The 16,652-nt window shown below is 40.5% G+C and overlaps 1 protein-coding gene across 6 annotated transcripts in view; it reads right to left on the reverse strand.

Annotated features, from left to right (window-relative positions):
- Positions 1-16,652, reverse strand: part of LOC128657365 (gastrula zinc finger protein XlCGF26.1-like) — a 103,722-nt gene that overhangs the window by 35,822 nt on the left and 51,248 nt on the right. For 5 of the 6 annotated variants that reach the window (XM_053711686.1, XM_053711684.1, XM_053711687.1 and 2 more), the window contains 2 exons: positions 10,792-10,905; positions 6,165-6,272 (listed from right to left, as the gene is read on the reverse strand). In XM_053711686.1, the coding sequence (XP_053567661.1) occupies positions 6,165-6,272; positions 10,792-10,905 (222 nt within the window). The remainder of the gene's footprint in view (positions 1-6,164; positions 6,273-10,791; positions 10,906-16,652) is intronic. The other variant, XM_053711688.1, reaches the window with a different exon arrangement.

The following is a 16,652-nucleotide window of genomic DNA, read 5'->3' on the forward strand; positions in this document are numbered from 1 at the left end:
TACCGGATGAAGGACCTCCTCTGCGCACCTTGGATGAAGAATTTGGCTCGGCTGGGTGAAGACGACTCAAGGTAGGATGATCTTCAGGGGGTTAGCGATAGGTTTTTTAAGGGGGGTTTGGGTGCGTAAGAGTAGGGGTATGTGGGTGGTGGGTTGTAATGTTGGGGGGGTATTGTATTTTTATTTTCAGGTAAAAGAGCTGATTACTTTGGGGCAATGCCCCGCAAAAAGCCCTTTTAAGGGATGGTAAAAGAGCTGATTACTTTGGTAGTTTAGAATAGGGTAGGGCATTTTTTTATTTTGGGGGGATTTTTTATTATATTAGGGGGCTTAGATTAAGTGTAATTTGTTTAAACTTCTTGTAATTCTTTTTTATTTTTTGTAATTTAGTGTTTGTTTGTTTTTTGTATTATAGAAAAGTTTATTTTATTGTATTGTATTTTAAGTTAGCTAATTGTAGGTAATTTATTTAATTAATTTAATGATAGTGTAGTGTTAGGTGTATTTGTAACTTAGGTTAGGATTTATTTTACAGGTAATTTTGTACTTTTTAACCTCTTAAGGACATATGACAGAATTTTTCCGTCATAAAACAATTGAGCAAACAGAAAGCTGTGTCATTAAAGGGTTAACTAGGTAGCTATTAAATAGGTATTAACTATATAATAGCTATTGTACCTAGTTAAAATAAATACAAAGTTGCCTGTAAAATAAATATAAATCCTAAAATAGCTACAATGTAATTATTAATTATATTGCAGCTATATTAGGGTTTATTTTCTAGGTAAGTATTTAGTTTTAAATAGGATTATTTTATTTAATTTTCAGAATATTATTTCGTTTAATTTAAATTATATTTATGTTAGGGGGGTGTTAGGGTTAGGTTTAGGGGTTAATAATTTTATTATAGTAGCGGCGACGGTGCGGGTGGGAGATTAGGGGTTAATAATTGTATGTAGGTGGCGGCGATGTTAGGGAGGGCAGATTAGGGGTTAATACTATTTATTCTAGTTTTTGCGAGGCGGGAGTGTGGCGGTTTAGGGGTTAATACATTTATTATAGTGGCGGCGAGGTCCGGTCGGCAGATTAGGGGTTAATAATTGTAGTTAGGTAGCGGCGACGTTGGGGGGGGGGGGCAAATTAGGGGTTAATAAATATAATATAGGGGTCGGCGATGTTAGGGGCAGCAGATTAGGGGTTCATAGCTATAATGTAGGTGGCGGCGGTGTCCGGTCGGCAGTTAGGGGTTACATTTTTTTTATTAGAGTGGCGGCGATGTGGGGGGCCTCGGTTTAGGGGTACATAGGTAGTTTATGGGTGTTAGTGTACTTTGTAGCACAGTAGTTAAGAGCTTTATATTCACGCGTTAGCCCATAAAGCTCTTAACTACTGACTTTTTTTGGCGGTAGGAGTCTTGTCGGTAGAGGGTCTACCGCTCACTTCTTCCAAGACTCCAAATACCGGCGTTAGGCAGATCCCATTGAAAAGATAGGATACGCAATTGGTGTAAGGGGATCTGCGGTAGCCTGGAGTCGCGTTGAGGAAGTGAGCGTTAGACCCTTTCCTGGCTGACTCTAAATACCAGCAGGCGGTAAAAAGCAGCGTTAGGACCCCTTAACGCTGCTTTTGACGGCTAATGCCAAACTCTAAATCTAGGTCTAACTGTTTCAAAAGAGGTAGAACTACCAAGACTCTAGAGGTAGACTATCAATGTTAATAACTTTCTGTTATTCACGCTCTCAGAAACTTTGCATTCTAATGCAAAAATTACAACATATCCACATGCTCCTGGCTGAGGCTGGCTCCCTTTTTGCAAGCTATTTTGCCTGCAGCAGAGAAGAGGCGCTCAGATGGTGTTGAGGTGCTTGAGATGCATAAGTAGGGTTTAGCATACCCCCAAAGTTTCAGGTCTGCCTGAAACTTAAGTTAAAGGGCCATAATACCCAAATGTTGAACCCCTTAACGACCAAGGACGTACGCCACACGTCCTCAAAAAAAATACACTTAATGACCGAGGACGTGTGGCGTACGTCCTTGGTCTGGAAAGCAGCTGGAAGCGATCCTGCTCGCTTCCAGCTGCTTTCCGGTTATTGCAGTGATGCCTCGATATGGAGGCATCCTGCAATAACCCCCCTTGGCCATCCGATGCAGAGAGAGCCACTCTGTGGCCCTCTCTGCACCGGACATCGATGGCCAATATCGTTGGTGGGTGGGAGCTTACGTGGGAGGCGGGTGGGCGGCCATCGATGCTCTGTATGGAATGGAGGGGGCGGGATCGGGGCGGGACCCACGGGGGCGCGCACGTGCACGGGGGTTGGTGGGCGGGCGCGTGCACGGGGCGGGAGCGGGTGGGAACCGCTACACTACAGAAAAACATAAAGTAAAAAGTAAAAAAAAAAAAAAAAGAAAGATTAAACTTAATAATATAATCTAAGGGATCTGGAAGGGGTGGGGGGTTGGTCTTGGTGGGGGGGAAAGCTACACTACAGAAAAGGGCTTTTTTTTTTTAATAAAAAGGCAAATTTTTTGCAAAACTGGGTACTGGCAGACAGCTGCCAGTACCCAAGATGGCGCCCATTAAGGCAGAGGGGAAGGGTTAGAGAGCTGTTAGGTGGGGGATCAGTGAGGTTGGGGTCTAAGGGGGGATCATACACATCAGCATATGTAAATATGCTTTTTTTTTTTTTTTTTTAAAAAAAGGGCCAAATACCTTTTATTTTAGTACTGGCAGAGTTTCTGCCAGTACTTAAGATGGCAGGGACAATTGTGGGGTGGGGGAGGGAAGAGAACTGTTTGGGAGGGATCAGGGGGTCTGATGTTTCAGGTGGGAGGCTGAGCTCTACACTAAAGATAAAATTAACCCTGCAAGCTCCCTACAAGCTACATAATTAACCCCTTCACTGCTAGCCATAATACACGTGTGATGCGCAGCGGCATTTAGAGGCCTTCTAATTACCAAAAAGCAATGCCAAAGCCATATGTCTGCTATTTCTGAACAAAGGGGATCCCAGAGAAGCATTTACAACCATTTGTGCCATAATTGCACAAGCTGTTTGTAAATAATTTCAGTGAGAAACCTAAAATTGAGAAAAATTTAACTTTTTTTTTAATTTGATCGCATTTGGCGGTGAAATGGTGGCATAAAATATACCAAAATTGGCCTAGATCAATACTTGGGGTTGTCTACTACACTACACTAAAGCTAAAACTATCCCAAAAAGCTCCCTACATGCTCCCTAATTAACCCCTTCACTGCTGGGCATAATACATGTGTGGTGCGCAGTGGCATTTAGCGGCCTTCTAATTACCAAAAAGCAACGCCAAAGTCATATATGTCTTCTATTTCTGAACAAAGGGGATCCCAGATAAGAATTTACAACAATTTATGCCATAATTGCACAAGCTGTTTGTAAATAATTTAAGTTAGAAACCAAAAGTTTGTGAAAAAATTTGTGAAAAGTGAACGATTTTTTGTATTTGATTGCATTTGGCGGTGAAATGGTGGCATGAAATATACCAAAATGGCCTAGATCAATACTTTGGGTTGTCTACTAAAAAAAAATATATACATGTCAATGGATATTCAGAGATTCCTGAAAGATATCAGTGTTCTAATGTAACTAGCGCTAATTTTGAAAAGAAATGGTTTGGAAATAGCAAAGTGCTACTTGTATTTATGGCCCTATAGTTTACAAAAAAAGCAAAGAACATGTAAACATTGGGTATTTCTAAATTCAGGACAATATTTAGAAACTATTTAGCATGGGTGTTTTTTTGTGGTTGTAGATGTGTAACAGATTTTGGGGGTCAAAGTTAGAAAAAGGGTGTTTTTTTCCATTTTTTCCTCATATTTTATAAAAATTTTTATAGTAAATTATAAGATATGATGAAAATAATGGTATCTTTAGAAAGTCCATTTAATGGCGAGAAAAACGGTATATAATATGTGTGGGTACAGTAAATGAGTAAGAGGAAAATTACAGCTAAACACAAACACCTCAAAAATGTAAAAATAGCCTTGGTCCCAAACGGACAGAAAATGGAAAAGTGCTGTGGTCATTAAGGGGTTAAACACTTGAAAGTGATGCAGTATAGCTGTAAAAAGCTGACTAGAAAATATCACATGAACATCTCTATATAAAAAAGAAAGATATTTTACCTCAAAAGTTCCTCAGTAGCCACATCCCATTGTAAAGGATTTCTAAGCAGCATATTAGTATGTCTGTCCCGGGACAGCCGAAGGGATGAGCCTCGTGCACTCTCATGTTATTTCCCTATTCAGTGTAAGGAAGTTTACCATGAAATCTCATGAGAGTTAAAGGGACAGTATACACTCATTTTCATATAACTGCATGTAATAGGCGCTACTATAAAGAATAAGATGCACATATACTGATATAAAAATCCAGTATAAAAATGTTTAAAAACTTACTTAGAACCTCTTAGTTTAGCTCTGTTGAAAAGGTAGCTGGAAAGCCCACTGCAAGTGGGAAATAAGACACTCCCCCCTCCCCCTTCTTTTGCATATGAAAAGACCCTTTACACAAACAGGAGCAAGCTGGAGAAGGTAGCTGACGGTATTCACATAAAACTTTAGGGCTTGGTTAGGAGTCTGAAAATCAGAGCAATGTTATTTAAAAATAAGCAAAACTATACATTTTTTAAAAAAACTTTATGGGCTATATACATAGATCATCTACAAAACATTTATGCAAAGAATAAATGAGTGTATAATGTCCCTTTAAGTAAAATCTCATGAGATCACAGTAAAAGAGTTCATGACCTCAGCACTGTTGATGCTGATTGGCTGCTGTTCATTTCTTAATTATTATTTTTTTTTTACCTGCAGCTGGGAGCGGCTGATTACAAGTTTTTACACAGAACTTACTCTTCTGAGCTGAGGAGATTGTGAGGTAAAATATCTTCCTTTTTTACATAGAGATGCTCAGGTGATATTTTCCTGTTAGCTTTTTACAGTTATACTGCATCAGTTTCAAGTGATTTAGCATATGCGTATTATGTCCTTTTAAGAAGCAGCGGCCGTAAGACCGCTGCTCCTTAACTTGTGCGCCACCTGTTAGGTGGCGGACTGCAATCATCCCGATCCGGATGATTCACCCCCCCCCTGCTAGGGGTCGATTGGCCGTGAATGTGCAGCGGGCAGCATAGCACAAGCATTTCACAAGAAATGGTTGTGCAATGTTAAATGCTGACAGTGTATGTGGTCGGCATTTAGAGATGCCGGGCGGACATGATTCGCTACAGCAAATCATGTCCGCCCGGCACTTGATAAATTGGCCCCTATAATTTAATAACAGGACAAAGCCTTACACATTTATTTATACAGTATATATAATCAGCAATAGCAAGCGATCTGCTAATTATTGTGCAAACAGATAATAGTGACATCAATTCAAATAGCAACTCCCATCAATCTAGGGCTAGGTGTAAATAACAAGCTTGGCACTATATCATGCAAAGCATAGTCCCAAATCCCCTGATTTAATATAACAATCCAAATGATGACTCCTATTTTATTTCTGGGTTGCACATAAGCCAGGGGTAGTTGTAAACTTATACTGTCCTGAAAAAGTTAAAAGTAAAAGTCTGTAGACATCCTTTAGGCTAAGGACATAACCATAAAACACAACACCATGTTCAGGAGCTCATTCGAGTGAAGCAGTTGGTGCTGTGCACAGACCAACTAAACGATTATGAGATTAGTTGAAAACCATAAATCCATTTTTATTGATTATATTGATTAGTTGTTGCAGCTCTAAAAAAAAAAAAGTTTACCAGAGAATTTTAAAAGGAACATGAAACCCAAATTTTCAGATAGAGAATGCAATCTTAAACAACTTTCCAGATATGACAGAAGATGTCAGATATATTAAGAGATTTAAAGTTCAGACTATTTTTTGTCATACATCATCCCCTAAACTGCAGCCATTTACTTTTTTACACTCATTGCATTTAGATTTGGATTTCAGTCCTACATATAATAATATCACAATCAAACAAATAACAGGGGCATTTCCATCTGTGTGTTTTATTGGAAAGAAATGACAGCTCTATGAAGTCTCCCTCTCCCCTAATAAAACCACTATGTGCCAATTGGGGCAGTTAATCTGTATCCCTCAAACAAATCACCCATGTGCACTCACCTGTACTGATATTGTCACTGATTTCTTGCTTCACAGCTTCCAGCTGACTCTTTACATACAGATCATTTGTTTGTTCAGCATTAAGTGTAACTTCAGTCTTAACATCACCTGCATTGATTATATAAATATAGTCACATTTTGGCTTATTAGTACTGCACAAGGTAGTTGTTATATTAGACACACAAGTACACTCACCTGTGCCCTGCGTCCCTTAGACACATCACACATACACTCACCTGTGCCCAGCACCTCTCAGACACATCATACATACACTCACCTGTGCCCTGCACCCCTCAGACACATCACACACGTACACTCACCTGTGCCCTGCACCCCTCAGACACATCACACATGTACACTCACCTGTGCCCTGCACCCTTCAGACACCTCACACATGTACACTCACCTGTGCCCTGCACCCCTCAGACACATCACACACGTACACTCACCTGTGCCCTGCACCCCTCAGACACATCACACATACACTCACCTGTGCCCTGCACCCCTCAGACACATCACACACGTACACTCACCTGTGCCCTGCACCCCTCAGACACATCACACACGTACACTAACCTGTGCCCTGCACCCCTCAGACACATCACACACATACACTCACCTGTGCCCTGTATCCCTCAGACACATCACACACATACACTCACCTGTACATTGTATCCCTCAGACACATCAAACACGTACACTTACCTGTACCCTGTATCCCTCAGACACATCACACATGTACACTCACCTGTGCCCTGCACCCCTCAGACATATTACACACGTACACTCACCTGTGCCCTGCATCCCTCACACATTAGACACATACACTCACCTGTGCCCTGTATCCCTCACACATTAGACACATACACTCACCTGTGCCCTGTATCCCTTAGACACATCACACACGTACACTCACCTGTACCATGCACCCCTCAGACACATCACACACGTACACTCACCTGTGCCCTGCACCCCTCAGACACATCACACACGTACACTCACCTGTGCCCTGCACCCCTCAGACACATCACACACGTACACTCACATGTGCCCTGCACCCCTCAGACACATCACACACGTACACTAACCTGTGCCCTGCACCCCTCAGACACATCACACACATACACTCACCTGTGCCCTGTATCCCTCAGACACATCACACACATACACTCACCTGTACATTGTATCCCTCAGACACATCAAACACGTACACTTACCTGTACCCTGTATCCCTCAGACACATCACACATGTACACTCACCTGTGCCCTGCACCCCTCAGACACATCACACACGTACACTCACCTGTACCCTGCACCCCTCAGACATATTACACACGTACACTCACCTGTGCCCTGCATCCCTCACACATTAGACACATACACTCACCTGTGCCCTGTATCCCTTAGACACATCACACACGTACACTCACCTGTACCATGCACCCCTAAGACATATCACACACGTACACTCACCTGTGCCCTGCATCCCTCACACATTAGACACATACACTCACCTGTGCCCTGTATCCCTTAGACACATCACACACATACACTCAACTGTACCATGCACCCCTAAGACATATCACACACGTACACTCACCTGTGCCCTATACACTCACCTGTGCCTGCACCCGTCAGACATATCACACATTCAGTTACTTGTGCTTTGCTTATCTTGGATGCATCACACATACACTCACCTGTGCCCTGCATCCCTGAGACACAAGAGGAGCACAACTGATAAAGTTACCCTTGCACACAATCCGGTAACACAAGTGGATTGTAAAAAAAAGTTTACACATGAATACACTTTACCGGTGCCCGCATCCCTTGGATAGGCGACACATACGGCTAGATTACGAGTTTTGCGGTACAGCTATACTGCTGAAAAATTGGCCATTGTGTGTGGAATGGCCGGGAATGCATATTACGAGTTGCGGCGGTATATCTCTACCTCAAGCATTTTAGCCTGTAACGCAACGTCCATTCCGCACTCAAAAAAATTATGTTTGAATGCAGGATTTTCATTGAGCTAAAATGCTTGCGTTACAGCCTATACTGACACAATCCATACCGCCATCTGAGAGCAGTAGTTATGAATTTTGTGTAACAAAAATGTTTCACAAAACTCATAACTAAAATGTACACTAACACCCATAAACTACCTATTAACCCCTAAAACGCCACCCTCCCGCATTGCAAACACTATATTAAACCTATTAACCCCTAATCTGCCACCCACCCATATTGCGACTATTAAATAAACCTATTAACCCCTAATCCGCCGCCCCAACACTATAATAAAGTATTAACCCCTAAACCTCCAGCCCTCCCACATTGTAACTACTAAACTAAACCTATTTACCCCTAAACCTCCAGTCCCCCACATTGTAGCTACTAAACTAAACCTATTAACCCCTAAATCGCCGCCCCCCACATCGCAAAACACTAAATTAAACTATTAACTTCTAAACCTAACACCCCCCCTAACTTTAAATTAAAATTACAATATAACTATCTTAAAATAAATAAAAACTTACCTGTGAAATAAAAAAAACTAAGTTTAAACTATAAATTAACCTAACATAACTATTCTAATAAAATAAAAAAACTACCAATTAAACAATCTAAATTACAAATTTAAAAAACCTAACACTATGAAAAAGTTTAAAAAATCTAAAATTAAAAAAAAATAATAAACACTAAATTAAGAAAAATAATAAACGAAATTATCAAAAATAAAAACAATTACATCTAATCTAATAGCCCTATAAAAATAAAAAAGCCGCCCAAAAAATTAGTTTTTTTTGGGCAGTGTAAAAGAGCAGAATGCCCTTTAAGGGCAATGCCCATACAAATGCCCCTGTAGGGGCAATGGGTAGTTTAGGATTTTTTTAGACTTGTATTTGTATTTTTTTCTAGGTAAAAGAGCGGTTTAACTTAGGGCAATGCCCTACAAAAGGCCCTTTTAAGGGCTATTGGTAGTTTATTGTAGGTTACGGGGTGTTTTTATTTTGGGAGGCTTTTTTATTTTTATAGGGCTATTAGATTAGGTGTAATTGTTTTTATTTTTGATAATTTCATTTATTATTTTTGTAATCTTAGAGTTTTTTATTTTTCGTAATTTAGTGTTTATTATTTTTTGTAATCTTAGATTTATTTAATTTTTTCATAGGATTAGTTTTTCTTTAAAATTTGTAAATTAGGTTTTCAACTTTATTTAGATGTCTGCGATGTCGAGGGGCGGCAGATTAATGGTTAATAACTTTTATTATTGTTGGCAGTGTCAGGGAGCGGCGGATTAGGGGTTAATAACTTTTATTAGTGTCGGCGATGTCAGGGAGCGGCGGATTAGGGGTTAATAACTTTTATTAGTGTCGGCGATGTCAGGGAGCGGCGGATTAGGGGTTAATAACTTTTATTAGTGTCGGCGATGTCAGGGAGCGGCGGATTAGGGGTTAATAACTTTTATTAGTGTCGGCGATGTCAGGGAGCAGCGGATTAGGGGTTAATAACTTTTATTAGTGTCAGCGTTGTCAGGGAGCGGCGGATTAGGGGTATTTATCGTAATGGCAGTGATATGGAGAGTGCAATAACACAACTTCTTTGGCGTTATTTTCGCACCCTGTTTAGCACAAAACTCTATTAATCTAGGTGATACTCTTTTTCTGTGCCTTGATTTTCTCAGACACGTCACTAACATACATTTAATTGTGCTCCTTAGAAACAATATGCACACTCACAGGGACCCTGCATCTTGGTATCCTTTGATAAAATAGTACGTTGTTTAGAATTGTATTCTCCCTCTCTGAATCATGAAATTTTTTGGGGGGGTTTATGTCCCTTTAACGAAGCCGACATTTATTTAGCGCACCCTATACTTTGAATGGATAGAGCAGGGTGTGCTACTATCGCTCATATTACATTGGCGAATTAAGTGCTATACTCGAGAGGATTACAAAATAGCACTGGAAAAATTAGTGCTTTTAGAGACCTGAAGTAAATCTGTTAAAAGGACACATGATTCAGAGAGAGTGCAATTTGAAACAGCTTTCCAATTTATTTCTGGTACCAAGAGAATGAAGCATCAATGTTATCTTTTGTTGAAAGAGAAGCAATGCACTACTGGGAGCTAGCTGAACACATCCGCTGAGCCAATGACAAGAGGTATATATATATATATATATATATATATATATATACACACATATATACAGGCACCAAACATCAGCAAGCTAGTAATGTATTGTTGTCCCTGGGCCTACCTAGGTATGCTTTTCAACAAAGGATACCAAGCAAACACAGAAAATAAGATAATAGAAGTAAATTGGAAAGTTGTTTAAATTTGTATTCTCTATCTGAAGCATAAACGCTTAATTTTGACTTTACTGTCCCCTGGGAGGTCACACTATCTAACCTCTAGATGTTAGTGCGCCTGAGGCTTTGGCTTTTGCGATAACATTTTACTTGTAATACGAGTACAAGAATATGAGCACTATAGATTTAACGTAAGCGGTGTTAGCACTCAATAGTGCTTATATTTTTGCACTTCATGTGTAATCTAGTCCTTAGTTATTCATACATGCTTCATAAGCTGCACACTGACGTGTTAATTAGCACTAATCACCTTCAGCTGTATTTATAGGAAATTCATCCTCCTCAGTCTTCACGTGATCACACACATACGGTTCTCCTCTGTACTCAACCGCTGAGCTATCTGAAGATGTCACATCCATACATCCTGTACAATAAGAGTATACATGCATATGTGTAAGCTGTTTGTAGTACTTGCGGGATGTATCAATTTGTGTCTCATAACATAAATAAAAATCATGTGATGACCCAAAAAGGACTATGTGCACACAAGAGAATTATTTAGTAGAGTAGACTATCACTCTTACTATGCACAGTCACCGGTAACCCATGTACCTCACACACAATGTATGTGCACACTCACCTGTAACCCACATATCTTCACACATAATATACATGCACACTCACCTATAACCCACGTGCTTCACACACAATGTATGTGCACACTCACCTGTAACCCACTGCTTCACACACAATGTATGTGCACAGTCACCTGTAACCCACGTGCTTCACACACAATGTATGTGCACAGTCACCTGTAACCCACGTGCTTCACACACAATATATGTGCACACTCACCTGTAACCCATGTACCTCACACACAATGCATGTGCACACTCACCTGTAACCCACTGCTTCACACACAATATATGTGCACACTCACCTGTAACCCACGTGCTTCACACACAATGTATGTGCACACTCACCTGTAACCCACGTGCTTCACACACAATGTATGTGCACAGTCACCTGTAACCCACGTGCTTCACACACAATATATGTGCACACTCACCTGTAACCCATGTACCTCACACACAATGTATGTGCACACTCACCTGTAACCCACATATCTTCACACATAATATACATGCACACTCACCTATAACCCACGTGCTTCACACACAATGTATGTGCACACTCACCTGTAACCCACTGCTTCACACACAATGTATGTGCACAGTCACCTGTAACCCACGTGCTTCACACACAATGTATGTGCACAGTCACCTGTAACCCACGTGCTTCACACACAATATATGTGCACACTCACCTGTAACCCATGTACCTCACACACAATGCATGTGCACACTCACCTGTAACCCACTGCTTCACACACAATATATGTGCACACTCACCTGTAACCCACGTGCTTCACACACAATGTATGTGCACACTCACCTGTAACCCACGTGCTTCACACACAATGTATGTGCACAGTCACCTGTAACCCACGTGCTTGACACACAATATATGTGCACACTCACCTGTAACCCATGTACCTCACACACAATGCATGTGCACACTCACCTGTAACCCACTGCTTCACACACAATATATGTGCACAGTCACCTGTAACCCACGTTACCTGTAACCCACGTGCTTCACACACAATATATGTGCACACTCACCTGTAACCCATGTACCTCACACATAATATGGGACAGATAATAAGTAAAGGGATATTTGTGCTCCACTTTGTAATACCAGCGCACGCAAATGTGAGACATGGCATGAGAACTAGCGCAGCGAAGTAGGTAAGTCACACAGCAAATGTAAATATATATATATATATATATATATATATATATATTTATGTGTTAATATGTGTATATACACATTTTAACACATAAATATTTATGTATATAAGCATATACAGTAGCTGACAATGTGTTTTTGTTGATGCTGCTTGATGTGCCCCATGGATAATTTTAATACCAATTGTTCAATAAAGACTTTATTTTTATGGTCGACCGCAATCTGCACCTTTTTTGCTATTGAATATATATAAGCATATACATATATATTTACAGGGAACACACAGTTCACATAGACCACATTGTCTCAGTGCCGTTTGTTTTCTAACACCCCACAGCCACCGACTTTAGCCCCCAAAAACTGCTAAGTGCAGTTTTGTTTTGTTTTTTTAAAATGCTACATTTAAAAAAAAAAAAAAATTAAAAAAAGAAGAAAACTAACACTAAATTGTGGGGGGCAATTGGGGGACATTAAGAAAATTAACCAGAGCTCTGACCTCTGGTTTATTTTCTGAGCGCAAATTGCTACAGCGAGCTTGGGGTAGCAATAACCAGCCACAAAGGGGCAAATTTAAATAATTTAGCGCTCCACTTATAATCTAGCTGTATATGTGCACACTGACCTGCAATCCACATACTTCACATACATAATATACATGCATACTCATCTGTGACCCACATACCTCACACATAATATATGTGCACACTCATGTGTGACCCACATACCTCACACACAATATACTGTACGTGCACACTCATGTGTGACCCACATACCTCACACACAATATACTGTACGTGCACACTCGTGTGACCCACATACCTCACACACAATATATGTGCACACCCACCTGTAACCCACATACTTCACGCACAATATATGTGCACACCCACCTGTAACCCACATACCTCACACACAATATATGTGCACACCCACCTGTAACCCACATACCTCACACACAATATATGTGCACACCCACCTGTAACCCACATACCTCACACACAATATATGTGCACACTCACCTGTAACCCACATACCTCACACACAATATATGTGCACACCCACCTGTAACCCACATACCTCACACACAATATATGTGCACACCCACCTGTAACCCACATACCTCACGCACAATATATGTGCACACCCACCTGTAACCCACATACCTCACACACAATATATGTGCACACCCACCTGTAACCCACATACCTCACACACAATATATGTGCACACCCACCTGTAACCCACATACCTCACACACAATATATGTGCACACCCACCTGTAACCCACATACCTCACACACAATATATGTGCACACCCACCTGTAACCCACATACCTCACACACAATATATGTGCACACCCACCTGTAACCCACATACCTCACGCACAATATATGTGCACACCCACCTGTAACCCACATACCTCACACACAATATATGTGCACACCCACCTGTAACCCACATACCTCACACACAATATATGTGCACACCCACCTGTAACCCACATACCTCACACACAATATATGTGCACACCCACCTGTAACCCACATACCTCACACACAATATATGTGCACACCCACCTGTAACCCACATACCTCACACACAATATATGTGCACACTCATCTGTAAAACATGTACCTCACACATAGTGAGCAAGGGCTGGGTGGAGCCTGAAACTCGTACAGCTATGCACTAAGTGTTCACTTATGTTCACTATGACTTTTAAACTTTACCGGATCCTATGTTTTTAAGTTTTCCAATAAACTTCAAGTTTTTACTCTACTGGCCATGAATTGGATTTCCTTGAGTGCTAAGTTTTGTTTACTCACATACAATATACGCGCACACTCACCTGTGACCCACATACCTCACACACAATATACGTGTACATTCACCTGTAACCCACATACCTCACACACAATATATATGCAAACTCACCTGTTACCCACATACCTCATACACAATATATGTGCAAACTCACCTGTGACCCACATACCTCGCACACAATATATGTTCAAACTCCCCTGTGACCCACATACCTCACACACAATATATGTGCAAACTCACCTGTAACCCACATACCTCACACACAATATACGTGCAAACTCACCTGTAACCCACATACCTCACACACTGTAACCCACATACCTCACATGTAATATATGTGCACATTTATCTGTGTCCCACATACCTCACACACCACCATGCCTCACATACAATATATATGTACTCAGCTGTAACCCCTGTACCTCACACACAATATACATGCACACTCACCTGTAACCCACGTACTCACTCACTATATGTGTACACTCACCTGTAACCCACATACCTCACACAATATATATGTGCACCCACGTACCTCAAACACAATATACGTGCACACTCACGTGTAACCCACGTACCTCACACACAATATATGTGAACAGTCACCTGTAATACACGTACCTCACACACAATATATACGGGCGGGAGCTGTGGACTCTTCCCATACAGAAGGAATGGAAATGATCTGGTAAGCATAATTTATGTTTTCCTTCTTAATATGGGAAGAGTCCACAGCTGAATTCCTCACTTGTGGGAAAATTATACCCATGCTCCAGAGTACACAAAATGCTAACGGGAGGTAAAAATAGAGGCGGACCATATCTGAGGGCACCGTAGCCTGAAGAAAAAACAAAACAACATCATCTTTCTCACGAAGGCTGCTTCAGCAGAAGCAAAAACATCAAACTTGTAAAAACCTACAAAGAGTATGTAAGGAGGTCCAGGTAGCTGCTTTACAAATCTGATCCATAGAGTCCTCATTTTTGATGGACCAAGAGGAAACCACAACTTTCAAAGAATGAGTCATAGTCCTCAAAAAAGGCTTATGTCCCGCTGTCTAAACGGATGACACTCCTCAGCCAAAAAGATAAGGAAATCAAAGAGGCCCTCTGACCCCTATGCTTCCCAGAATAGATACCAAACAGAGAAGAAGTTTGTCTAAATTCCTTCGTGACCTGAAGATAAACCTTCAAAGCACAAACCACATCCAGATCATGTAGTAAACGTTCCTTTGAGGAAAGAAGGATTAGGACATAAGGAAGGAACCGCAATCTCTGGATTGATGTTGCGATTTGACACAACCTTAGGAAGAAATCCTAACTTACGGCTAGATTTAGAGTTCTGCGGCCAAAGGGGTGCGTTAGCTATGCATGCTTTTTTCCCCCGCACCTTTTAAATACCGCTGGTATTTAGAGTTCACAGAAGGGCTGCGTTAGGCTCTAAAAAGGGAGCGTAGAGCATAATTTAACGCCACTGCAACTCTCGATACCAGCGGTGCTTACGGACGCGGCCAGCTTCAAAAACGTGCTCGTGCACGATTCCCCCATAGAAAACAATGGGGCAGTTTTAGCTGAAAAAAAACCTAACACCTGCAAAAAAAGCAGCGTTCAGCTCCTAACGCAGCCCCATTGTTTTCTATGGGGAAACACTTCCTACGTCTGCACCTAACACTCTAACATGAACCCCGAGTCTAAACACCCCTAACCTTACACTTATTAACCCCTAAACTGCCACCCCCGCTATCGCTGACCCCTGCATATTATTATGACCCCTAATCTGCCGCTCCGTACACCGCCGCAACATACATTATAGTTATGTACCCCTAATCTGCTGCCCCTAACACCGCCGACCCCTAAATTATTTTTATTAACCCCTAATCTGCCCCCCACAACGTCGCCGCCAGCTACCTACAATAATTAACCCCTAATCTGCCGATCGGAGCTCACCGCTACTATAATAAATGTATTAACCCCTAAAGCTAAGTCTAACCCTAACACTAACACCCCCCCTAAGTTAAATATAATTTAAATCTAACGAAATAAATTAACTCTTATTAAATAAATTATTCCTATTTAAAGCTAAATACTTACATGTAAAATAAATCCTAATATAGCTACAATATAAATTAAAATTATATTGTAGCTATTTTAGGATTAATATTTATTTTACAGGCAACTTTGTAATTATTTTAACCAGGTACAATAGCTAAAATAGTTAAAATAATTACAAAATTACCTGTAAAATAAATCCTAGCCTAAGTTACAATTAAACCTAACACTACACTATCAATAAATTAATTAAATAAATAAAATACCTACAATTATCTACAATTAAACCTAACACTACACTATCAATAAATTAATTAAATACAATACCTACAAATAACTACAATTAAATAAACTAACTAAAGTACAAAAATAAAAATGAACTAAGTTACAAAAAATAAAAAAATATTTACAAACATTAGAAAAAAATTACAACAATTTTAAACTAATTACACCTACTCTAAGCCCCCTAATAAAATAACAAAGACC

Source organism: Bombina bombina, chromosome 4 (genome assembly GCF_027579735.1).
Source record: "Bombina bombina isolate aBomBom1 chromosome 4, aBomBom1.pri, whole genome shotgun sequence".
NCBI classification, from domain to species: domain Eukaryota; kingdom Metazoa; phylum Chordata; class Amphibia; order Anura; family Bombinatoridae; genus Bombina; species Bombina bombina.